Below are 25,086 nucleotides of genomic sequence, written 5' to 3'. Positions count from 1 at the left end.
TCAGCAATGCAAGGTCTTCATGAAGGCTTTGCGGAACACCATGTTGAATGTCGTGTAGATGATGGGGTTGATGACGTAACCCAGCCAGGCGCAGGCGTTGTAGAGCGCCGGTGGGATGTAGCACCTCTGGCAGTGGACGTTCAGGATGTGAGTGATGAAAAATAGCAGCCAGAAGATGATGAAGACGCCTGCTAATCCGATAGAGAGCGAGAGAGAGGAAAAGAGTCGTCAATGCATGTGTGGGCCATTTGTCATCGCAACGCAGTGACTCGCGAAAGGATTCCTACCCCACTCAGCTCCTCAACCATATGGCAACAGGGCTCCATTAATTACTTGCAGTTACTACTACTTTGATAAAATTCACATTACATTCCTGGCACACATCATCAGTATAGAATACAATCCGAGAACATAACAATTCCATACAACTTAGCCTATTGGTCCGGATCATTGTAACACTATAGGACTCAGACTAATCTACTGGGAGTATGATAACACCATACACAGCCAATTAGTCTAGATAATTACATTTCCGTGCAGCTTGGCCTATTGCTCTAGAACGTTGTGGTCTGGTGGAATGCAGCCTATTGTTCTAGATTACAGCAAAACCAATAGAACTTGGACTGATGATCTAAATCATTGTGCTACAATGCAACTTAACCTATGGTTCTAGATCATTGTGCCACAAGGCAACTTTGCCTATTTTCTAGATCATTTCAAGACTATTGAAGTTAGTCCACAGTTATAGAGCTTGTAATTTAGCCTACAGTCCAAGATCCATGGAATCTATCCTGTTCTTCTAAATCAATGAGACACAATGGAACCTCGTCTATTGTTCTAGATAGTTGTAATTACATAGAAATCGGTCTGTTGTTCTAGATCATTGTAAGAACCGGTAGACGTTTGCCTATTCTCGATCATTGTGGCACAACAGCACCTAACCAATTGTTCTAGACCACTGAGACTGTGGATCTTGGGCTATTGTTCTAGATCATTGTGACTCAGTGAAACATAACCTATTGTTCTAGTTTGTTCTCGACTCACCTCAGACAACCGCCAACATTTGTTGCTTTCTTCTCCTTCTGGTGGGACAGTTTTCTTTCCCTGCTGATTTGGCCACTGGCACCCTCCGCACCTCAAAAGCGGTCTGCTTGAAGAACCTTGCTTGGCCATCGCACTCGGGGTCCGCGGATACCTCGATGGAGGAAGGGGCCTTCCATTTACCAGCCATCAGGCAGGATCCGGAAGTGGCCCCGAGTTGGAAAGCCTGCGGAGTTCCTGTTGGCCTTGACCTCTCGGGAGGCCCCACAAAGCGGGCTCCCTCAGATTCTTCAGAGTAAGGGATTGCTTCTCGTACCAGTGTCTAGGATGCCAAAAAGAAGAGAAAATGGGTGTTACCAACAGCCAACAGCACAGACCAGAGCACACTCAAATCACAGGAGAGGACAAGGAAGGGAATGACAAAGGGCCCTTGTCTCCAAGTCACCATTTTGTACATGGGGTGTGGGCAGTTAACTTGTTCACAGATCATACTGCACAGGAGAAGGCCATTAAGCCCATCGAGCCTCTGCTGGCTCTTTGAAAGAGCTTTTTAATTAGTCCCACACTTCTGCCCGCTCTTTGCCCAACAGCCCAGCAAATCTTTCCCCTTCAACTAATTACCCAATTCCCCTTTTGAAAGTTCCTGCTGAATCTGCTTCCACCGCCCTTTCAGGCAGCACCTTCCAGATCACAGCAACTCACTGTGTAAAAAGGAAAAAAAAACTCCTCATCTATCCCCGTCTTTCTTTTACTGATTCTCTTCAATCTGTGTCCCTCTGGTTACTGACCCTCCTGATACAGGAAACAGTTTCTCCTTATTTACTCTATCCGAACCCCTCATGATTTCACCCACCTCGATTAAATCTCTCACTGAGCCTTCTCTGCTCTCAGGAGAACAATCCCAATCTCTCCATGGAAGTGAAAGGAATTAGGGTTCTGTGCGATGGGAATGGATTGATCTATTGACATTCTGTGCAATAGGAGTGAAGGAGAAGGGGCTTGTTCCATTGGGATTGTGTACAATGGGAGTGAGTGGGAAGAGGTTTGGGTCCATTGAGATTCTGTGCAATGGCAGCGAATGGGAAGAGAGTTGATCAATGACCTTTGGAATGATTGGTGACCTTAGTGACAAGTGGAAATTTCGGCCACTCAAATTGAACTGGAAATTTGTCAATAAGCTCCGAGGATTCTGATGTCTCCAGATGAGGCCTCACCAATTTCTTTTTACTCACACTGGTGCTCCCGTTTGATTGGACCATTAAAGTGCAAAGTTTGACATCTTCCGGGTGTGTGCACTTATACTGAAATTAAATAAAACAAAAAATGGAATTATCGACCCTGGCAACAGTGTAGGCACGAACATGGATACAAATACTTCATATTGGCCATAAAGAAAATCCACTGTTTACAATTGGAATTGAGAGATTGTCCATTAAATAGGGCAAAAATCCTTTCAAAATTACTGACTTAAGTATTACATTTTTTAAAAAATTATTCGTTCATGGGATGTGGGCTTCGCCGGCTGGGCCAGCATTTGTTGCCCATCCCTAATTGCCCCTTGAGAAAGTGGGGGTGAGCTGCCTTCTTGAACTATTGCAGTCCACGTGGTGTAGGTACACCCACATTGCTGTTAGGGAGGGAGCTCCAGGATTTTGACCCAGCGACAGTGAAGGAACAGCCAATGTATTTCCAAGTCAGGATAGGAGTGACTTGGTGAGGAACTTCCAGGTGGTGGTGTTCCCACTTATCTGCTACCCTTGTCCTTCTAGATGGTCATGGTCATGGGTTTGGGAGGTGATATCTAAGGAGGCTTGGTGAGTTGCTGCAGTGCGTCTTGTAGATGGTACACTCTGCTGCCACTGTGCATCAGTGGTGGAGGGAGTGAATGTTTCAGGTGGAATATGATTATGTGATACGCACAGTAATATTGCACAAGGAAATTTCACCCTGAAAAGCATTTTTTTATATAATAAACCAAGATACTGTTCCTTCCAAACACTCCCAGGACAGGTACAGCACGGTGTTAAATACAGAGTAAAGCTCCCTCTACACTGTCCCCACCTAACACTCCCAGGACAGGTACAGCACGGAGTTAGATAAAGAGTAAAGCTGCTTCTACACTGTCCCCATCAAACACTCTCAGGGCAGGTACAACATGGGGTTAGATACAGAGTAAAGCTCCCTCTACACTGTCCCCATCAAACACTCCCAGGACAGGTACAACATGGGGTTAGATGTACATTTCCCTCTATGCCTGCCAATCTGCAGCCTCCTACAAATGACCAACATCCTATACTTGTGGTGACACCACTTCCTCAGTCATCCTGTATCCTCCCTTAAATGGCAGGTTGAAAGCAACTCTGCATCATGGCAGCGTGTCTGATACAAAATGGATCGAAGCCACTCTAACCCATGTCGAATTGAACCCGTGCAGCCTCTACACAAAGCGAACTTGGGCAGGATTTAATTGCGGCGTCTAGAGTTTAAAGCTCAGTCATTTACACCATGCTCACTACGCACATCCCTTCATTTTAATATTTGAGCTTGTTATTTACTCTTTCGACCTTTATGGGCGGTTGGGTTTCATGCTCCATGGCAACGCTGATCCTCTTAGCTGCCACGTGCTTCCTTCTCCGTCTCAGCATGGCATATATCGGGACACAAACTAACAGCGTCACGATGAAGGGAACGTAGAAGGAGACAATAGAAGAATATAAGATGAAAGAAGGGTTCATGATGGCACAGATGGCCTCGTCCCTTTTATCTGGAAGAGGACAGAGCACATTCCTGGTCTCCATAATTGCAAAAACTGTCATTGAGTCACTGGGGAAGATGTAACTAAAGGTTCACAAAGATGGCACTCGAATTACGAGCTTATTACTACCAGGCAAGACTGAACAGGCTGGGACTCTTTCCTCTAGAAAAGAGAAGGCTGAGGGGTGACCTGATAGAAGCCTTTAAAGCTATGAAAGAGTTTTGACAGGATGAACCTAGAGAAGTTGTTTCCACTTTTGGGGTGGGGGAGGGTAAGGCTGATGGGAGACCAGAACTAGACGGCCATCAATATAAGATAGTCACTAGTGTTGTATGTGCCTGCATGCCACTGTAATGTAAAGGTGCACGGCAGAGTAAGGGTTAGAGAGGGACTGGAGAATAGCACCACCCACGGTATGATGTATAAAGTCACATGGTAACAGGCTGAGAGAACAGTCCAGAGAGAACACTTTGGAACCAGCCTGCATGGAGGTAGCAGCGCCATGCATGACAGTAACCTGAGATCTGTAAATAGATAAAGAGTTCATGTTTAAATCTACAAGTCTCAAGGTCACATCGTTGAGACACCACCGCGCACCATAATACAACATGGTTGGCAGTGGTGGGATACCAGCACTATCAGTATAGTGCAACAACTAATAAATCCAATGGGGAATTCAGGAGAAACTTCTTCACCCAGAGAGTGGGGAGAATGTGGAACTCACTCCCACAGGAAGTGGTTGAGGTGAATATTATCGATGTATTTAATGGGGAAGCTGGATAAACACATGAGGGAGAAAAGAATAGAAGGAAATGGTGATGGGGGAGATAAAGAAGGGGTGGGAGTGGGCTCGTGTGGAGTATAAATTCTCCTCCTCCCCCCCTCTTTTTCTTTTCCCGATTCTCTTCAATCTGTGGTCCTCTGGTTACCGGCCCTCCTGCCACTGGAAACACTTTCTCCTTATTTACTCTGTCAAAACCTCTCATGATTTTACATGCCTCAATTAAATCTCCCCCTGAACCTTCTCTGCTCTAAGGAGAACAATCCCAGCTGATCCGGTCTCTCCATATAACTGAAGTCCCCAATCCTTGGGATTGCTGTGAGAATTCTCATGCCCCTCCCTTACCATAAAAGGAGACAATAGAGGAATAAAAGATGAAAGAAGGGTTCTTGATGGGCACAGCTTACCAGGGTTTTTTTTAGCCCGAAGAGCAGCGGGCATGAGATGGCGAAGGACAGCATTCAGACCATGGTTATCATCAACGACTCTCTGCTTGGGGTTGCAGCGGGTATTGTATAGCACTGGCATGGCAACCGCAGTGTATCTGCAAGGGGTGGACAAGAAACAGGTTAGAGCTGTTGATGAACTGGACGGTCTTTAAAAAGTTCCAAAATAGGTGGTGAGTGAAGCAGGGAAGTAAGTTCAAAAGGCCAAATGGCCGACTCCTGTAGCCATGGCAACCAAGGGAGGTTGAGGATGAGGATCCATTGATCAAATCGGAAAAAGGTACACAGTATTCCCAAGATCTAGCAAACAACCAGACAAATAGGAGCAGGAGGAGGCCATTCAGCCTCTCGAGCCTGCCCCACCCATTCATTAAGATCATGGCTGATGTTCTACTTCAACTCCACTTTCCCACCCTCAGTGCCCAAAAATCTATCAATCTGAGTCTTGAGTATACCCAATGATGGAACATCCATTGCTCTCTGGAGTAGACAATTCCAAAGATTCACAACCCTCTGAGTGAAGAAATTTCTCCTCATCTCAGTCCAAAATGGCTGATCTCTTATCCTAAAACTGTGACCCCCACCATTGTTCCAGACTCCCCAGCCAGGGGAGGGGGTGGGGTTAACAGCCTCCCAGAATCGACTCTGTTAAACCCCCGAAGAATTTTGTATATTTCAATTAGATCACCTCTCATTCTTCTAAACTCCAGAGAATATGGGGCCATTCTACTCAATCTCCCCTCATAGGACATCCCTCTCATCCCAGGAATCAGTTTAGTTAGAGTTATGGATAGGGTTATGGAGTTAGGGTTATGAGTAGGGAGTTAAGGATGGGGTTAGTGTTAGGGGTAGTGAGTTAGGGGTGGGGTTTGAGGGGTTAGGGATGAGGTAGGGAGTTGGGGATGGGGTTATGGCTGGAGTTGGGAGTTAGGGATGGGGTTGGAGAGTTAGGGACGGGGTTAGGGAGTTAGGATTAGGGATAGGGAGTTAGGGATGGGGTTAGGGATTTAGGGTTGGGTTTGAAGTTAGGGGTAGGGTTAGGGATCCAGAACTGTGCACAATATTCGGGTGTAGTCTCACCAAAGATCTATATAATTATTTTAAGATTTCTTTACTTTTATATGCCAATCCATTTGCAATAAAAGCGAACATGCCATTTACCTTTCGAGTTCCTTGCTGTACCTACATGCTGACTTTCTGTGATTCGTGTACAAGGACACCCAGGTCACTCTGCACACCAATATTTCCCAGTTTCCCACCATTTCCAACCAGGATCACAAGCGGGACAGCCGCTCCCATGGGAGGGTCCCATTCTCTATCGAGCTGCAGGGAGGAGGGGGCGAACCTTGTCAATGCACATCTGGAGAACCTGGAGTCATGAAAGGGCCTCTCGCTGGCCGTTGGGTCTCGCTGGCCCCACTCCTCCCAAAACTAGGGAGCCCAGGGAAAGTAATGGAGGAAGGAGGGAGGGTGGTGGGTAAAGGCCTGAGGAGGGAGGTGGGGGCGGGGGGCGGTGAAGAGAGGGAGGAAGAGTCTAACTACACTTGTACAGCCCAGAGGGCACTCCACTGACAATGGCACACGTGTGTCATGTACCCCACTGGAGCCCTGATGTGTATGAATTCAGATGGACACATCACAAATTATGAATAAGGAGCACGAGTAGGCCACTCGGCCCCTTGAGCCTGTTCTGCCATTCAATAAGATCTTGGCTGACCTGATTGTAACCTCAACCCCAAATTCCTGCCTACCCCCGATAACCTTTCAACCCCTTGTTAACGAAGAACCTATCGAGATCTACCTTAGAAATATTCAAAGACTCTGCATCTACATCCTTTTGAGGAAGAGAGTTCCAAAGACTCACGACCCTCTGAGAGAAAATAGTTCTCCTCATCTCTGCCTTAAATGAGCGACCCCTTATTTTTAAACAGTGACCCCACGTTCTAGATTCTCCCACAAGAGGAAACATCCTCTCCACATCCACCCTGTCAAGACCTCTCGGGATCTTAAATGTTTCAATCAAGTCACCTCTTACTCATCTAAATTCCAGTGGATACGAGCCTAACCTGTCCAGCCTTTCCTCATAAGACAACCCACCCATTCCTGGTATTAGCCTGGTAAACATCCTCTGAACTGCTTCTAACGCATTGACACCTTTCCTTAAATAAGGCGACCAATACTGTACACAGTACTCCAGATACGGTCTCACCAGTGCCCCACAGAACTGAAGCATAACCTCCCTACAATCAACCCCCCTTGCAATAAACGATAACATTCTATTAGCCTTCCTAATTACTTGATGTACCTGCTATTAGCCTTTTGTGATTCATGCACTAGGACACCCAGATCCCTCTGCATCTCAGAGCTCTGCAATCTCTCACCATTTAGATAATATGACTCTTTTTTATTCTTCCTGTCACAGCCCCGCTACCCAGTGCCAAAAGGGCTGGAGAAGCAAGTTGCCCGCTACCATTTTAAGTCTGTTGCTGTGCAGTTTCCGCCAGGTGGAGAGAAATTATACCCCTTTTCCCGATCTTCTCAGGACTTCAGAGCACCGAAGGAGGCTATTCTTCATTTATTCTGCATTTCCTACACTGCCAAAATCCGAGAGGTTATAACTCTCAGGAAAGACTGAACAGGCTGGGCCCTTTTCTCCAGAAATGAGGAGGCTGAGGGGTGACCTGATTAAGACAATGAAAGGGGTTTTTCGATAGGGTAGAGAAAGTCTTGCTATTTGTGTGGGGTGAGACCAGAACTACGGGCTATCAATATACGATTGTCACTAAAAGGTGGGATGGTGGCATCGCATTAATGTCTGGACTACTAATCCAGAGGCCTCGGTTAATGATCTGAGGGACATGGGTTCAATTCCCACCACAGTGGTAGGTGGAATTTAAATTCAGTTAATAAATCTGGAATTGAAAGCTAGTCTCAGTAATGGTGACCATCAATTGTCATAAAAACCCTGTTTGTTTCAATGATGTACTTTCGGGAAGGAAAGTGTGATAGAGTTGATTTTCTAGGCAGCTTTGCTTGGTGGAAACGTTGAACTTTATTTACAAGACGGCAGCAGCAGTTACATGTATACATCTAACTCTATAACGAAAGAAGAATTCTCTCCTCGAGGGTCCCCGTGCTTCTAACGCATTGGTTTATACAGTTCATGTGATCTTACAACACAGGCATACTCTTAAAGCTGCAGTCCTACGTTTATCAGAACTATAATTACTGCAGCCCCCCCCCCCACCCTTAAACGTTTCTTTACCTTTTGTATTTAGGAGGAGATTTATCTCATTACATCACAATATTTACACAGGTCATCAAATTACAAGTTCAGTCTTTAAGATGGTTTCCCGATCCCTGTGGAACATCGCAGCTCCACGACTTCCGATTATTTTGCAGGAACCACATGCTCTGGAACCACATTAACATCAGGTACCTCATTAGGCACAGGCAGTTCAGTGTCTTCCACTCCAACAGAGACACCAGGCATGTCTGTCCTTGGTTGAGCAACTTCAACAGGAACCATAGGTTTAACAATGGTTACAGGTGGAATATCATATTGTTGGGAAATCTCTCTTCCTCAATGATCCACATGCTTATAGGTGGTCCGGCCCTCCATTTCCATGTGGTATGACAATGGTTCGGTCACAGAGCTTACTTTACCAGCTAGCCACTTCAGTCTTCCACCGACATTCCTTACACACACTGTTTCTCCAAGTAAATTGTTGCTCATGACTATACAAATCAGGAGTCGATTTTTGGTTCCCATGACTTTTTTCCACCTTCCCCTCCAAATTGGGATTGTTCTGTAGTAAAATAGGAAACGAGCAAGTTTAGTTTCCGATCATTCACCTGTTAACTTTTTCATTCCTGTCTTTTATTGTCTTTTCAGGATCTTCCTCCTTTTTGTCTTCTGCTTTCTACCACAGAGTTTATTTTTGGCCTTCATCTTGACTTCACTGTCGGCCAGACTTCTCTCAGGTGGTTTCTCAACTTGTCTTAGTTCAGTAATTGAGTTACCCATGACTTCATTATCTACTTGCATCTTGGAAAGCTCTACGACCTTTCCTTTCAAGGTCTCTTTAGCTTCATTCAGCTGATTCTTCAGCTCTTCCGTCTCCTTCATGTATCTGTTGGCTTCCTTCTGGAACCTTGAACATTGCTGCGTCTTCTGTGCCAACTGGTTCTTCAGTTTGTTCAGAGTGACGTTAAATTCTTCCTGCTTCCCTTCATAATTTTCCAGAGGTACAAACTTTGACCTGAGGGATCCTTGTGGTGTGTGAGGGTCTTTCAACAGGGTTTTTCTTTTCTTTGCGAAACTCACTCGCTTCAACTTGAACTCTGTAATTCAGCAGAGTCGCCTTGAGTTTCTTCTGCTGTTCTTCCATGTCGTTGTTTAAGACAGTCTTCATTTCTTCAGGTTGCTGAATAGCTACACATTCCATTTGCATCCAGATGCGGTCCTTGGACTCTCTAGGCTCTTTCTGAAGGACCTTACCTTGTTCCTTTTCCAACTCAGGAACTCTTCCTGCTTCCTTTTGAAATCTCATTGGCCAATCAAGGTTAGTTTCCCTCAACCAATTTCGACGTAGAAGGCTTGGTCCTGTACCTTCTAATACCATCACTGGTAGTTGTGCTGTTTGGTGTCTATAATAAGCAGGTACTCTGGTGATACCTTATACCTGGATTTCGTCGACTGTGTACGTTTTCAACTTGGTAGACGTTTGTTCCAAATTTAATTGTTGAGCACCTTTATTTAAATATTTGAAATTGTGTTCTCCTACTACAGTGGTAGAAGCACCAGTGTCTACTTCCATTATTAAGAGTTTCCCATTCACCTGTAAAGTGACAGTGACTGGCTCTGTCTTCCCAACTCTCATGTTGAATAAGGATTAAATGTCAGAATTGGTTGTTTCTGGCTCTTCCACACTACATACTTCATTGGGCTTTGTTTGTCGCCCGGAAGCCTGTTTTAATGTTGTGTTGCAATGTTTCAATATGTGTCCTTTTTTGTGACAAAAATAACACTCCACCTTTTAAATTGCCAATCGTTAGGAGTGTGATTGTTTCCACGTCGATAAAAATTAGTTTTCGAATTTGCTAATAAACTGGTTCCTCAATTTTCGGTTAGCGGGGGCTGTTTCCCGCTTCACGGCGGAGTCCTGGATTTTCGCGCCACTTTCAGTTGACCGTTCCCGCCCAACTAGGAAAATGGCGCCATTTTGTGCACCTTGAATCGCTTGTGAATCACTTACAGCGCTTTCCATCGCACGTACTATTTCTAATGCTTTCTTAACATCAAGATCCACTTCAGTCAGCAATCTTCACTGAATAGCATCCTCTTGCACGCCAGAGACCAAAATAATCTCTGAGCATATCATTCAGGCTTTCACCAAAATCGCAATATTCCATGAGTTGTTTTAATTTCGCCACAGAGGTAGCAATGGTCTCTCTTGGGGCTGTATTCAGTGAATTGAACGTGAACCTCTTCATTGTGACTGAGGGTTTGGGTTGAAAATATTCCTTATTGTTACTAATTTACTGAGGGTCTTCAAGTCAGGGGCACTGGGGGCCGTTAAGCTTCGAATTAAACTGTGGTTTTGCCCCCATAAATACTCAGGAGAATCGCTCTCCTCTTTTCCTCCCCTGTGGTTAAAGGTACAGTCCTATGTTTATCAGAACTATAATTACTACAGAAAACCCTTTTATAAACCCACAGAGATGTGGTTGACTCTAACCCTAACACTGACGGGTCATTCAGTTGAAGGGTGATATTGACCTTGCCAGCGGATGCCCACATTCCTAAAAATAAATCCAATGGTGAATTCAGGAGATACTTCTTTACCCAAAGATTGGGGAGAATGTGGAACTCGCATCCAGGGAATGGTTGAGGTGAATAGCATCAATGAATTTAAGGGGGAAGCAAGATAAACACACGAGGGAGAAAGAAATAGAAGGATATGGTGAACGGGGTGAGGTGAAGAGGGGGTGGGAGGGGGCTCGTGTGGAGGAGAAACACCGGCACAGAGCAGATGGGCCGAATGGCCTGTATCCGCACTGGCGAACGCCACTGAAAGCCCTCCGGTTACCTGTCGATGCTGATGGCACACAGGCTGAGGATGCTGGCTGTGCACAGCATCACGTCCAGTGTCACAAAGATGTCACAGTGAACCCAGCTGAAACGCCACTCACCAACCACCTTTAACCAGAGCAAAGTACAAACAGCATCAGCAACAATTCACAGCCAGGGTAGCATCCCTTCAAGCAAACCCTTCCACAAGATCACAGAACATCTCCAGCCATCCGGACGTCTGTTCACTGACTGGAGCTCTATATCCAGCCTTAAATCCAGATAAAAGATCTGCATTCCTACAGTGCCTTGCCCTTTGGTTCTGACCTGAAACGTTAACTCTTTTCCTCTCCGCAGATGCTGTCAGACCTGCTGACTTTTTCCAGGTATTTTTATTTTTGTTTTGGATTTCCAGCATCCGCAGTTTTTTGCTTTTACATTAATTCTGTTTCTCTCTCCACAGATGCTGGGTGTTTCCAGCATTTTCTGTTCTTATTTCGGATTTCCAGCGCCCTCAGTATTTTGTTCTTCTGCTGCCTTTGGGCACAAGACACCTAAGAGCAGTGCTTCTAAAATACTTTAGACCACTTTTGCAGGCGGTGTGGGAGGGGCGGGGAGGGGGAGGGGGGGGCTGCAGGGAGCAGAGCCCAAGGGCCACCAACCGATCCTACCCCACCCACATTCAATTGTCTTCCCCAAATAAGCTCATCAGAATTAACGGGAAGAATGGCTCCAAGGAATATGTTTATGGAAACTTAAGCTCATCCAAACTCAATTTTAGAATTCTCATCCCTGTTTTCAAATCTTTCCTTGTGCCCCATCCCTATCTCTGTAACCTCCTCCAGTCCCTACAACCCTCTCTATCTCTGTAACGTCCTCTAGTCCCTACAACCATCCCCATCTCTGTAACCCCTCTCCAGTCCCCATAACCCTCCCTATCTCGGTAACCTCCTCCAGTCCCTACAATCATCCCCATCTCTGTAACCTCCTCCAGTCCCTACAACCCTCCCTATCTCTGTAACCTCCTCCAGTCCCTACAATCATCCCCATCTCTGTAACTCACTCCAGTCCCTACAACCCTCCCTATCTCTGGAACCTCCTCCAGCCCCTATCTCTCTCTTTCTTTATATCTCTCTCTCTCTCTTTCTTTCTATCTCTCTCTGGCTTTAAGACGTTCCTTAAAACCTCACTCTGTGACTGAGCTTTTGGTCACCGGTCCCTCATATCTCCTGATGTGGCTCGAGGTCAAATATTGTTTGATAATCACTCCTGTGAGGCACCTTGGAGACACTTCATTAAATTGAAGGTGCTGTAGAATCATAAGTTGTTGTTGAAATTATAAACTTTCTGCTGCTGTTTTGCTGTTGACAGATTTGCACTCACTGACATTTTCACTAAATAATACGTAAATTATTAACTCATGCCAGAGAAAAAGCCTAGACATTTTCATATTCTAAACATGAATATGCCAAGAGAACGTGTTGATTTTAATCATTTGAATATGTGCTCTAACATCATCTTAACAATCTTCTGTTGAGAAACTAACACTTATTCTGCACCTACATTAATCAAACTTGGAGAACATTAGCTTAACACTTGGGTCGTTTTATGCATTTGTCACTGATGTGGTGTCTTTGATGAACGGACCACAGGAGACTCAGGTACAGGTTACGATCGTTTATTCGAGCAATTGCAAGGAGGGCACCATCTCAATACAGCTTGAGACAGTACTCTGCTAAGCTACAAGTGTTCACCATATTTATACATTATTTGTCACATACAAGAACATCCTCCAGATTCCGATCTTGTCAACATATAGGTTTACATTAAACAGACAAGTCTCTGGTACAAAGGTACATGCATCATCTGACCCTACTTTCACCCAGGCAGAGACCTGCCTTCCTATCTAAGCTGGGATCATCTGTCCTTCCCCTATCTGTTGAAGAGCACACTTAATCTATGTTCTTGCCATCCTCTGACTCCAGTCTAACTCCCAGGACCTTGCTGGTGATTGCAAACTTGCTGGTGTACAAAGTTTGAGAGTGTAAAAGGTTCATTTGGTTTAACTGTTTAATTGTTGATTTACTGATTTGCGCTGGCCTGCCTATAGATTCTAATTTAAGTAATTCATTCCCTTATCATGAATTCTCCCTTACCATAAATTTTCATTTACTTTCTTCCCCCTAAAAGTCACTGAGGTCCATAGAGATATTACATCTCCATTGAAAAGAATATAAAAGGCGAAAATAGTAATTCGTGTAATTTCAAGATGAAGAATGTTCCAAGAGATTAAACGCTTGTGGACAATCTAGATAGTATGAAGTATAAATTAGTTTGACAAGCACTGCAGCAAAGAATATTACAGTAATTCTCATTTCCTATAAAACTAATTTTGCTCCAGATTTAATTGTGTGAGAATAGTGCGATTAGATATCCAGCGGAGACATTATACAAAATTAATTATCTAGCAGTTGGATGATAATGAATGAATATTTTATCATCTGAGCACTGAATAGTTTCATTGCACCGGCTGATCTTATGTTTGCTTTTTCTTTATTTGAAGTGGTAATGAAAGCGATTGAGAAATGGGATTCCAAGATTCGCTCTTTGGAGGATCACAACAATCAGAAGCGTGCCCGAAGGCTGCAATACTAACCCCCATCCATGACGATCGTTCAGCTGCCAAGGGTTGGCTGCGACAACGTGGGAATGGTTTTTGCTAAGGCTGATAAGCCTTCGGTGCAAGTGAGCGTCACCAGCAAGGGGCGAGGTGAGGAAGAGCGGCTTTTAATCACACAGCGAGTTGTTGTGATCTGGAAGGCGCTGCCTGAAAGGGCGGTGGAAGCAGATTCAATAGGAACTTTCAAAAGGGGGGAATCGGATAAATACTGGAAGGGGAGAAATTTTCAGGGCGACGGGGAAAAGAGCAGCGGGGGTGCGGGGGGAGAGTGGGGACTAATTTGATTGATCTCTCAAAAAGCTGCAGCAGACTCAATTTTCTTTTTATCTTTTCATGGGATGTGGGCGTCGCTGGCAAGGCCAGCATTTGTTGCCTATCCCTAATTGCCCCTGAACTGAGTGGCTTGCTCGGCCATTTCAGAGGTCAATTAAAAGTCAACCACATCGCTGTGTGCCTGGAGTGACATGTAGGCCAGACAGGGTAAGGACAGCAGTTTTCCTTCCTTTAGGGGCATTAGTGAACCAGTTGGGTTTTTACGACAATTGATGATAGTTTCATGGTCACCATGACTGAGACTGGTTTTCAAATCCTGATTTATTAATTGAATTTAAATTCTACCAGCTGCCTTGTAGGGATTTGAACCCATGTCCCCAGAGTGTTAGACTGGGCCTTCAGATTACTAGTCCAGTGACATTGCTATTACGCCACTGTCTCTCCATTTGATGGGCCAAATGGTTTCCTTCTGTGCTGGACCATTCCATGATGACCCAATCAAATGGTGAAACAGGCTCGATGGACTGAATGGCCTGCTCCTGGCCCTATTGTGTGCAGTTTTGGTCTCTTTTCCTAAGAAAGGGTATAGTTGCCATAGAGGAAGTGCAATGAAGGTTCACTAGGCTGATTCCTGGGGTGGCAGGATTGTCATATGAGGAGAGATTGGGCTGACTAGGCCTGCATTCACTGGAGTTTAGAAGAATGAGAGGGGATCTCATTGAAACGTATAAAATTCTGACAGGGCTGGACAGACTGGATGCAGGGATGACGTTTCCTCTGGCTGGTGGGGTGGTCTAGAACAAGGAGTCATAGTCTCAGGAAATGGGGTAGGCCATTTAGGGCTGAGATGAGGAGAAAATTCTTCACTCAGAGGGTGGTGAACCTGTGGAATTCTCCACCACAGAGGCTGTGGAGGCCAAGTCACTGAGTATATTTAAGAAGGAAATAGATGGATTTCTAGACTCCAAAGGCACCAAGGGGTATGGGGAGAGCACGGGAGTGTGGCGTTGAGATAGAGGATCAGCAATGATCATATTGAATGGTGGAACAGACTCGAAGGGCCGAATGACCTACTCCTGCTCCTATTTTCTATAGCCAGGATTTTATGGTCCCACCGCAGCGTGTCTCCCCCCAGCAGACGCGGCGAGCCATTTAAATCTCCATTTAGTTCAGCGGGACCGTAATAACCCGCCGGGCAGGAGGGGCCATAAAATCCTGGCCTACGTTTCTATACGGCCAAGTTCAGTCTTGTGTTGTTCACCAATCGCCTGGTATCTAAATGGATGACCAGAAGAGAGACCTTGTTCTGGCCGTGACTGATGCGCAAGTGACTGTCTCCAGGAAGGGAAGTGGGAAAAGGACTTAGAACCTCTTTGGCGGGGGGTGGGGTCGCAGAGGAGTGATGTCGGTAGCTGCGAGGCCCAACGCCCTTCGGGGCCCTCCCGCCTTTCGATAAGCGGGACCGAACTAACGGTTTAACCTCCAGATAGACAACCCAGGGTATCACCAGCGTGGCCACCAGTAGGTCTGCCACAGCCAGGCTGACGATGAGGTAGTTGGTGGTGGTCTGCAGTGCCCTCTCCCTGGACACTGCCATGCACATCAACACATTGCCAAACACCACCACGAAGATCAGGAGGCTGAGCAATGCCGCGTAGAAATTGTAGCGATGCCTCCATTGCTCACCGGCCGAGTTGCTCCAGGGCCCCAGCTCCCTCATCTGCGAGTCATTCAGGGCGGCTGTGTTTGGAGCAGCTACTGGCAGCGACCTCTGAACTCCAACCTCCTCAGTAGCCTGCAGAGGAAAGAAGGCAAAGCTTTAACCCCAACCAAGTGGGAAAATGGTGCAACAATACCGGCGATCCAGGCACCAAGGGTAAAAAGGAAGCAATTGCGGCAACAACAACTTATATTTATCTAGCGCTTTTAGCATGGCAAAGCGTCCCAAGGTGCTTCATAGGAGCATTATTACATTTGACACCGAGCCACATAAGGAGATATTGCGGCCAATAATTCGCTCAAAGAAGTCAGTTTATAAGGGGTATCTTAAAGGAGGAGAGAGAGAGAGAGAGAGTCAGAGAGGTTTAGCGAAGGAATTCCAGAGCTTAGGGCCCCTGGCAGCTAAAGACACGGCTGCCAATGGTGGAGCAATGGGAATCGGAGGATGCTCAAGAGGGCAGGATTGAGGAACGCAAGGAGGATTAAATCAGATGATCTGGTCATTAGCCGCCTTGAAGTTGGCGGGATCTTGCTGTGTTCAATTTGGCACTCGCCTTTGATACTTCCGTCATTTGTTCAAAAAGGCTTTGGGACATGGGCAGGTCCAAAATGCGAACAATAGTTCTCTAAAATGTTCACATAAACACCCCTTAAACGGTGCCTCTTAATCCAATCTAGTTGGCTTTGACCAACAGTAAAGATTATGGTCGGCGAAGGTGTCATCTCCGGATGTTCAACTGTAACTTAATCTGATTCCATTAAAACTGCCTTATCAAAACATTTATTAAATCAATAAAACCTCTTGTATGTCAAGCATTGTGCACAGACCATTTATAAGCACTAATCAGTTCACATAAGGGATGTGTGTTCACAATACCTTGAGAAGATAATTATATGAAATCTATCAGCAGCCATGATATGAACTACACAATTGTGGTCCCCAAACTATTGCTAACTCATTCATTGTATGTCGACTGGTCTACACACAAAATTAAATTACTCAATAGATAATGATCTGAAGTGGTATGATTATACTCAGGGACAAAAACCCACCAGTCTGCTATGCCCCCTCCCCTCTCTCTCTCTAGATTCTTTCCCTACATAAATCCGCCTCGTCCTCTCTACTTACCTCTTTGAAGACTGCCCAATCCTCTCCTCTCTTCCTGCTAAGTGGACCTCCAATCCCAATGTAAACCACATGGGCCAATCTCACCGGATATCAACCAGCCAATCCTGTCCCTCAGGCCAACCCTCGGGTACCCTCCTCTCTCTTCCGAGGTTAAAAGCAGGTGAGAGAGGAAATGCGTGAGGAAGGAATGATGGAGAATGGAAGGGAAGGAAGGATGGAGGAATGGAAGGAATAAATTGGGGAAATTAGTTGTATGGGAGGAAGGAAGGAAGGGAGGGTGGGAGGAAAAAATATGAGGGAAGGAAATAATAAACCACTGGATTCCATCCGACCCTTTCTCCCTTGTATAACTCACTGGATTCCACCCTGACTCTCTCTCCTTTGTAAAAACAACTGGATATCATCCTGACCCTTTCTCCTCTGGAAAAACCACTGGGTTCCACCCTGACCCTCTCTCCTCTGTAAAAAATCACTGGATCCCATCCTGACCCTCTCTCCTCTCTATAACCCACTGGATTCCACCCTGACCCTCTCTCCTCTCTAATAACACACTGGATTTCATCCTGACACTCTCTCGTCTGTATAAACAGGGAGAGGGAGAGAAGGACTGGGAGACCAGGGGAACGGGAGAGATGGAGAGAGACTGGGAGAAATGGGAGATTGGGAGAGAAAGAAACAGAGTTGGGATTCAAACCTTCAATTTTCTAAAGGCGGGTGTGGAAGAGAGCGCAAAGGGAGAGAGCGGGTGGAAGGGGGGTGGGGTGAAGAGAGAGGTTGCGGTAGGGAGGAAGAACAGATTAGAGGAAAAGGAGGGAGAGAGAGAGAGCGAGAAAGGGAGATGATGAATGGGGATGGAAGAAAGGGAAAGGGAGAGAGACAGAGCGGGAGACGGGGGTAGTGGGAGAGGGAGAGAAGGAGAGGGGGACCAGGGGAAATGAGAGAGCAGGAGAGACGGAGAGGGAGACCGGGGGAGTGGGAGATTAGGAGAGAGAGAGACCTTGGGGAATGAGACAGCAGGAGAGAAGGAGAGAGAGACTTTTTAAAAAATTCATTCATGGGATTTGGGCTTCGCTGGCTGGACCAGCATTTATTGCCCATCCCTAATTGCCCTTGAGAAGGTGGTGGTGAGCTGCCTTCTTGAACAGCTGCAGTCCACATGGTGTAGGTACACCCAAAGTGCTGTTAGCGAGGGGGTTCCAGAATTTTGACCCAGTGACAGTGAAGGAACGGCCGATATATTTCCAAGTCAGGATGGTGAGTGACTTGGAGGGGAACTTCCAAGTGTTGGTGTTCCCATCTATCTGCTGCCCTTGTCCTTCTAGATTCTAGTGGTCGTGGGTTTGGAAGGTGCTGTCAAAGGAGTCTTGGTGAATTCCTGCTGTGTATCTTGTAGATGGTACACACTGCTGCTGCTGTGCGTCAGTAGTGGAGGGAGTGAATGTTTGTGGATGTGGTGCCAATCAAGAGGGGTTGCTTTGTCCTGGATGGTGTCCAGCTCCTTGAGTGTTGAGGGAGCTGCACTCATCCAGACAAGCGGGGATTATTCCATCACACTCCTGACTTGTGCCTTGTAGATGGTAGACATGCTTTGGGGAGTCAGGAGATGAGTTACTCGTCGCAGGATTCCTAGCCTTTGACCTGCTCTTGTAGCCACAGTATTTAAATGGCTCCTCCAACTGTTGGTAAGGAGGACTTAGGGTCTACGGGGCTGAGATTGCTGTTGTCGTTTCCGGTGCCTATGTCAATGCCAGATGGCCCATCCTGTTTCGTTCCTTTTTCGAGACTTTGTAGCGGTTTTGATACAACTGAGTGCCAGCTCGGCCATTTCAGAGGGCATTTAGGAGTCAACCGCATTGCTGTGGGTCTGGGGTCACATGTAGGCCAGACCAGGTAAGGATGACCTTCCTAAATGGGCATTAGTGAACCAGATGGGTTTTTACAACAATCGACAATGGTTTCATGGTTATCGTAAGACTTTTAATTCCAGATTTTTACTGAATTCAAATTCCACCATCTGAACCCACCACCGTTCGAACTCAGGCCCCCAGAGCATTACCCTGGGTCTCTGGACTACTAGTCCAGCGACAATACCACTACGCCATCGCCTCCCCTAACTGGGAAGTGGGAGAGCGGAAGAGAAGGAGAGAGAAACCGGAGAGAATGGCAGAGCAGGAGAGAAGGAGAGAGACACCTGGGAGAATGGAAGGGTGGGAGAGAGACTGGGGGGAGTGGGAGAGGTGAAGAGAAGGAGAGAGAGACCGGAGAGAATGGGAGAGTGGTAGAAAGAGACCAGAGAGAACGGGAGAGCAGGAGAGAGAGATTGGAGAGAATGGGAGAGCGGGAGAGGAGAGAGAGACCATGGGGAGTGGGAGAGTGGGATAGAAGGAGAGACTGGGATGTGGGAGGGAAGGAGAGAGCGGGGAGAATGGGAGAGCGAGAGAGAGAGACCAGGGAAAATGGGAGAGCGGGAGAGAAGGAGACCCCGGGGGTATGGGAGAGAAGGAGAGAGAGAACAGGAAGAGTGGGACAGCGGAAGAGAAGGAGAGGGAGACTGGTGGAGTGGGACACTAGGAGGGAAGGAGAGGGAGACTAGGAGGGAAGGAGACAGAGACTAGGAGGAGTGGGAGAGAAGGCGACAGAGACTGGGGAGAGTGGGAGAGCGGGAGAGAAGGAGACAGAGACTGGGAGGAGTGGGAGAGCAGGCGAGGAGAGGAAGATCAGGGGGTGTGGGAGAGCAGGAAGGAAGGGGAGGGAGACCAGGGAGTGGGAGAGTGGGAGAGAACAAGAGAGAGAGACCGGTGAGAATGGGAGAGCGGGTGGGAAGGAGAGGGAAACCAGGAGGAGTGGGAGAGTGGGAGGGAAGGAGAGGGAGACCGGGGGAACTGGGAGAGCGGGACAGAAGGAGAGGGAGAGTGGGGAGAATTGGAGAGTCGGAGGGAAGGAGACAGAGCCCGGGGAGAGTGGGAGAGCAGGAGAGGAGGAGAGGGAAAACGGAAGAGGGAGAGGAAGGCGGACATGACAGAGAACCAGAATAAAACAATGACAAAAACAAGCAAATGTGCTAGTTAGTGACTGTGGAGGGTGCATAATCCAGTGTGTGGGCAGAAAGAAATGAATCATAAAATCTTACAACACAGGAAGAGGCCATTCAGCCCATTGTGCTTGTGACGGCTCTCTGAAAGATCTATCCAATTAGTCCCACTTCCCCCACGTTGCTCTTTCCCCCATAGCCCTGAAAACATTTCCCCTTCAAGTATTTATTCAATTCCCCTTTTGAAAGTTCCCGTTGAATCTGCTTCCACCACCCTTTCAGGCAGCGCCTCCCAGATGACAACAGATTACTCGCTGTGTAAAACAAAAATCCCCCTCATCTCCCCCTCTGGTTCTTTTCCCGATTCTCTTCAATCTGTGTCCCTCTGTTCACCGACCCTCCTGCCACTGGAAACAGTTTCTCCTTGTTTACTCCAGCGAAAACCCTGATGGTCGTAGGGAAGGTGTCACGATATCAATGCCCAATCATTTACAGCTCAAATAGCTGACTGTGAAGGTGCCAGGCTTTACCAGGTGTGGCAGGAGGGCACCAGCAGCCTTTTCCTGGCTCCGTACTGATTTCCCTGGAGCTGTGCCGAACCCATAAGACCATCAGACCACAAGACAGAGGAGCAGAAATTAGGCCATTCGGCCCATCGAGTCTGCTCCGCCATTCAATCTTGGCTGATAAGTTTCTCAACCCCATTCTCCCGCCTTCGCCCCGTAACCTTTGATCCCCTTACCAATCAAGAACCTCTCTATCTCGGTCTTAAATACACTCAATGACCTGGCCTCCACAGCATTCTGTGGCAATGAATTCCATAGATTCACCAATCTCTGGCTAAAGAAGTTTCTCCTCATCTCTGTTCTGAAAGGTCTTCTCTTTACTCTGAGGCTGTGCCCTCGGGTCCTAGTCTCTCTTACTTATGGAAACATCTTCCCCACGTTCACTCTATCCAGGCCTTTCAGTATTCTGTAAGTTTCAATTAAATCCCCCCTCATCCTTCTAAACTCCATCGAGTATAAACCCAGAGTTCTCAAACGTTCCTCATATGTTAAGCCTTTCATTCCTTGGATCGTTCTCGTGAACATCCTCTGGACCCTCTCCAGGGCCAGAACATCCTACCTGAGGTTCGGGGCCCGAAATAGCTCACAATATTCTAAATGTGGTCTGACCAGAGCCTTATAAAGCCTCAGCAGCACATCCCTGCTTTTATATTCTAGTCCTCTCGAAATAAATGCCAACATTGCATTTGACTTCCTAACTACCGATTCAACCTGCAAGTTAACCTTAAGAGAATCTTGGACTAGGACTCCCAAGTCCCATTGCACTCCAGATTGCTGAATTCTCTCCCCATTTAGAAAATAGTCTATGCCTCTATTCTTCCAACCAAAGTGCATGACCTCACATTTCCCCACGTTGTATTCCATCTGCCACTTATTCGCCCATTCTCCTAACCTGTCCAAATCCTTCTGCAGCCTCCCCGCCTCCTCAATACTACCTGTGCCTCCACCTATCTTTGTATCATCTGCAAACTTAGCCAGAATGCCCTCAATTCCTTCATCTCGATCATTAATGTATAAAGTGAAAAGTTGTGGTCCCAATACTGACCCCTGCAGAACTCCACTAATCACCAGCCGCCATTCTGAGAAGGACCCCCTTATCCCCACTCTCTGCCTCCTGCCAGACAGCCAATCTTCTATCCATGCTAGTACCTTGCCTCTAACACCATGGGCTCTTATCTTACTGAGCAGCCTCCTGTGCGGCACCTTGTCAAAGGCCTTCTGGAAGTCCAAGTAGATAACATCAATTGGCTCTCCTTTGTTTAACCTACTCGTTACCTCCTTAAAGAATTCTAACAGATTTGTCAGGCATGACCTCCCCTTGATGAAACCATGCTGACTTTGCCCTATTTTACCATGCACTTCCAAGTATTCTGAAATCTCATCCTTAATAATGGACTCTAAAATCTTACCAGCGACCGAGGTTGTTGAACCCACTGCCTGAGAAACAAACTTCCTGTGCTCCGGAGCTGTCCCCCATTCCCCGCGAGGGAGGCAGTGCAGCACCTTCGAGAGGGAGTGGGTTACCACAGGGCGGTACAAATATGTGTTGACAGGACTGAACCCAACCAGTTTGGATATAGAAAGAAAACTTGGCAGAAATTTTGCTCCCATTCACCAAATTTGTGCAGCACTGAAGGAGACCATCGAGCCTATTGAGTCCGTGCCAGCACTTCTGACGAGCGATCGGGTTAGTCTCACTACCACCACCACCACCCTAACTCTTTCCCTTAAATGCTATTCACCTCGACCACTCCCTATGGGAGCGAGTTCCACATTCTCCCCACTCTCTGGGTAAATTCTCCTGAATTCTCCATTGGATTTATTAATGACTATCTGATATTGATAACACTAACCACCCCTACCCCCACCGCCCAGTTCTGGTCTCCTCCACATCTTCTCTACGTCTACCCGCTCGGAACCCTTTCAACATTTTAAGGACCTCGATCAGGTCAACCTCTCAGCCTTCTCTTTTCTGGAGAAAAGAGCCCCAGCCTGTTCAGTCTTTCCTGATGGTTATAACCTCTCAGATCTGGAATCGTCCTTGTAAATCTTTTTTTGTTTTGCATCTTCTCCGGTGCCTCTATATCCTTTTTTATAATACGGAGGCCAGAACCGTGCACAGTGCTCCCATCGCTCGAGATAGGGTAGAACAAAACTTCTGTTTTTCAACGCTCACCCTCTAGAAATGAAACCAATTGCTTATTGCTCTTTTAAATGTCTCTATCATCCTTCATCACCAACTTTTCGCCACTGGCGTTACATTCCTGTTTGCTCCCCTTGATAATTTGGTGTTGAAAATTTGGTAGCACACTCACTTCTGCTCCGTCCCGAGACTCCTTGCGAGTCTCCTTCCGCTCTTCCTTCCCTGCAGCAACCACATATCGGAGAGTCTCACTCCGGCAGAGAGAGATGTTCTCGATCATTCAGGGCTGCACCGGTGCTGCCTGTACCGAACTCTCAGCACAACCTGTCTCTCCCTTACATACACATACACACACACACACACACGCACCATCAGAAACCTGCTCTCCTCAACATCATCCCTCTCCCTGACAGCTTGATGTTCTCTCACAATAAGCCAGACACCAAATCGGATTACAACTCAACATGCCAGAAATTAATTCCCCCAACTATATTCATTCTGACAGTTGGAGTTTGTTTCTGCTGATGTTAATAATTGAACCGAAGTTTAGTATTCTGGTTATATAGCAAATAAATCAGCATTGTTTTAAACACATTGTCGAAGATTTCTTTCTTTCCCACCTGAGTGTTTAACATCACTTGGCTGGAGCTCAGAAAGGACAATCTTGGGGAGGATCATACGGCAGGAACAGAACTTCAGCCTGGACACAGTCCAGGAGCATGATGACCATCCACATCTTGTCCCTGTTGGATAAAATCAAACACAGCGTTTATTCTCCATCTGGTTATCTGACATTTTCATTATATACAGTTCACACGGATCTTCATGATAACACAAATATTGCATTTCCATCCTTCATTTCCATTTCGCTAATATAAGATTTGTTTCCCACAAGTCTATCTAGAACATCATATGGACCTTCCCAATTAGCAACCCGACCCGACCCCTTTTCACAAGGTTTTTAACCTGACTTCATCTCCCATTGAACAGTTAATGTAACGGGTAGGGTTTTACTCCCAGGAGGTGTTGAGATGGGCAGCACCAACTTCTCCACTGCCTGTAGTCCCACTGAGGGAGGATGCTGAGGTTTGTTGGAGGTTCTGGAGAAACAGATCTTGAGTCTGTCGAGTAGCAATGGGGAGTGGGATCCCAGGGCGATGCACAATCTGCATTTTCTGCCCTGTCATGAGCTGAATTGGGCTGCAATTGGAGCAGTGCACAGGATGGGAGTGAATGGTCATTAACACACCAGGCAAGGCAGTTGACCTTGACCAGATCATCAGCTCCCTTCATGACAGCTTTTCTCAGTACTGTTTTTATAGAAAAGTAAAGCCCTCGACTATCCCTCTAAGTGCTCGGTGGTAGCTGATGTGGAAATGTTGTTCCACAACCACAAGATGACGGAACTGCTGCATTAATTCAGCTGTGAAATGAGAAACAACATCACTCTCTATCCTTTTCAGAAAGTCCCATCTGATAAAGATCTGTTCCCACAAGATTTTAGCTGTAGTGGCTGCATCATTTTTTACAGGCAGGGAAAGATTCAATCCACCAGGTAAGCATAACTATAACTACCAGGATATACCGGTCCCTTCCTGTTACTGTGGGTAGTGGGCCTGTATAATCAATCTGCAATGTTTCCCACGGAACGTCATTCAGATGAGACATGTCCGTTCACGAGTCCGGGTTAATTTGGTCACAGGTTCAGGTAGTGATGGACATCCTGGTGCATCCTGTGTTGTCAATAGTAATTATGCAACATATCGAGGACTGGAAAAAGAGAAACATGTCCCAAATTTGATCCATGAACAAAAATAATTCTTTTCTGAGGCATCAAAGTGTGACCCAAGTCAAATTAGAGCCACCCTTGTTGGATGAATGAGTCCTTGCTGAGAAAGGATGAGGGAAAGTCTTTGCTATGGTGTACGGCCTCTTTGGCCACAGTCACATCAGGGTCATGGTCCTGACAAGTTTTTAAATCACGTTTAACTGGAGTCTGTCGTACCAGTGCCAGTGTTCTGGGTGGATCCCATGGAATTCCCTCTGGAGTAACTTTCCTGGTGAGTCAGTCTGCCTGGTTATTACCATCACCCTCTTCACTAACTCTTGCTGCTGATGTACATTCACATTACAAATAGAAAATTGTTCCCGTCACTTACCAGCAATATACCAAATCATTCGGCATTTGGAGTGGTGGGTGAGTGGTTTCCTTTCTGTTGTGGAGAAGTTGTGTTTTTTTTTTGCCAGAGAGGAAGGTTTTCCCTGAGGGAGTTACAACCAATGGATAGTTTCTGAATAGTTGGAGTTTCCATCAGTGGCAGTTTGAAGGGCTGTGATCACAATAAGCTCAGATTTCTGGGTTAAATATTATGTTGCGTATTTAATAAGGATATTACAGCTGTCATGAGGGACATAAGATGCAGCACCAGTCGGATACAGTCCTTGTTCA

The 25,086-nt window shown here is 46.4% G+C and overlaps 1 protein-coding gene across 1 annotated transcript; it reads right to left on the bottom strand.

Moving 5' to 3' along the window:
* Positions 1–22,917, bottom strand: LOC144676469 (D(2)-like dopamine receptor). The gene is given in 9 exon segments (XM_078536884.1): positions 1–126; positions 1,136–1,363; positions 2,256–2,342; positions 3,606–3,805; positions 4,981–5,060; positions 5,062–5,121; positions 11,116–11,225; positions 15,530–15,844; positions 22,810–22,917. Coding segments are annotated over 9 exon segments (1,314 nt in total).
* Between the last annotated feature and the right edge of the window lie 2,169 nt (positions 22,918–25,086).

Source organism: Cetorhinus maximus, unplaced genomic scaffold (genome assembly GCF_964194155.1).
Source record: "Cetorhinus maximus unplaced genomic scaffold, sCetMax3.hap1.1 HAP1_SCAFFOLD_1626, whole genome shotgun sequence".
Classification (NCBI taxonomy): domain Eukaryota; kingdom Metazoa; phylum Chordata; class Chondrichthyes; order Lamniformes; family Cetorhinidae; genus Cetorhinus; species Cetorhinus maximus.
Note: the sequence above shows the minus strand (reverse complement) of the source record. Positions and strands in the feature narration are given on the sequence as shown.